Source organism: Antrostomus carolinensis, unplaced genomic scaffold, assembly GCF_000700745.2.
Source record: "Antrostomus carolinensis isolate BGI_N321 unplaced genomic scaffold, ASM70074v2 scaffold28472, whole genome shotgun sequence".
NCBI classification, from domain to species: domain Eukaryota; kingdom Metazoa; phylum Chordata; class Aves; order Caprimulgiformes; family Caprimulgidae; genus Antrostomus; species Antrostomus carolinensis.
In genome coordinates, this window is record NW_010300647.1 from 57,471 (window position 1) to 58,628 (window position 1,158).

At 56.0% G+C, this 1,158-nt stretch overlaps 1 protein-coding gene across 1 annotated transcript in view; it reads left to right on the plus strand.

Moving 5' to 3' along the window:
* The window catches only part of HPSE2 (heparanase 2 (inactive)), a gene marked incomplete at its 5' end in the record, with an annotated part of 38,823 nt that overhangs the window by 20,083 nt on the left and 17,582 nt on the right, over positions 1-1,158 (plus strand). The window contains 1 exon segment of the mRNA XM_010163205.1: positions 344-437. Coding sequence (XP_010161507.1) covers positions 344-437 — 94 coding nt within the window.

A 1,158-nucleotide genomic window follows, 5' to 3' on the forward strand; every position in this document is an offset into this window, starting at 1 on the left:
GGTACTTCAAAGGCTTTGCAGGTGGCATTTTGCTCCCAGCCTTTTGTGTTCTGCTCCCTGTATTTCACCAGCAATAGTTAAGCAAGTGCAAAACTCTCCATGGTTTCTGCAGAGCAGGATGCTCAGCGTTCAGGATCCACCTCATGCTCTGTTTTGGAGACTGAAAGCATCTGCCAGACACTGGTACTGTGTCTGCAGAGCCAGGGCAGGGCAGGGTGCACACAGGGACTCCCCTGGAGCAGAGGAGTTTTCTTGGCACGGGGCAGCAGTGGGATGGGAGGACGTGGTTTGGGGCAGAGCTACTCCCAGCTGTCTGATCCTTGTCTTCTCATTTTCCTTCCAGTTACTACATTGATGGCCGAGTGGCCAAAGTGACGGACTTCCTGAAAACGCGCCTGTTGGACACGCTCTCTGACCAGATCAAGAAAATCCAGAAAGTGCGTGAGTGCAAAGGGTCTGCGAGGGGCGAGGGGCCACCATGCCTGTGGTGCCCAGCCTTGGCACAGCTCGTGGCCAGGGCTCTGGCCTCAGCACCAACACACTGCCAGGGGAGCTGGTGTGGGGCAGGGGTGGAGGGTGGCTGCTGGGGGTGGCTGTGCTTCCAGCCAAAATGTGGCTAGCCCTCACCCAGGGGATGGGAGGACAGTCCAGGCAGCACGGTGCCTGGCCTCAGAGTGGGATGTGCAGTGGGTCGGGAGGGAAGCGGCTGTGGGCTGCAGTGTGGTGTGGGATGTGCAGTGGGTCGGGAGGGAAGCAGCTGTGGGCTGCAGTGTGGTGTGGGATGTGCAGATGTGCCAGGACTCAGGCTGGATGCACGGGGCAGGGGCAGACACTGCTGTGCAAATCCTTTCTAAAGCAGCCGACTCTCTCCAGTGTCCCATGAATCCATTCCTGAAACTTGCTGCAGAGGTTGAGGGGAGGAAGGAGCAACCAGGAGTTGCCAAAACAGACAGAGCAGGGCTGGTGCCATGCCTGCTAAGGAGGGCTCTCCTACTGCAATATCTTGCCCCATTCACTCACAGTGCCTAAAAATGTGTGACAGTTGCACTTCCAGTGTGATTTTTTGCTAGTGGAAAATCGTGATCATTATTAACAACTGGGTTTTTTTTCCCTGATGATCGTGTTTTGAGTGTGTTATAAAACCCAGCTGTGGCTGGC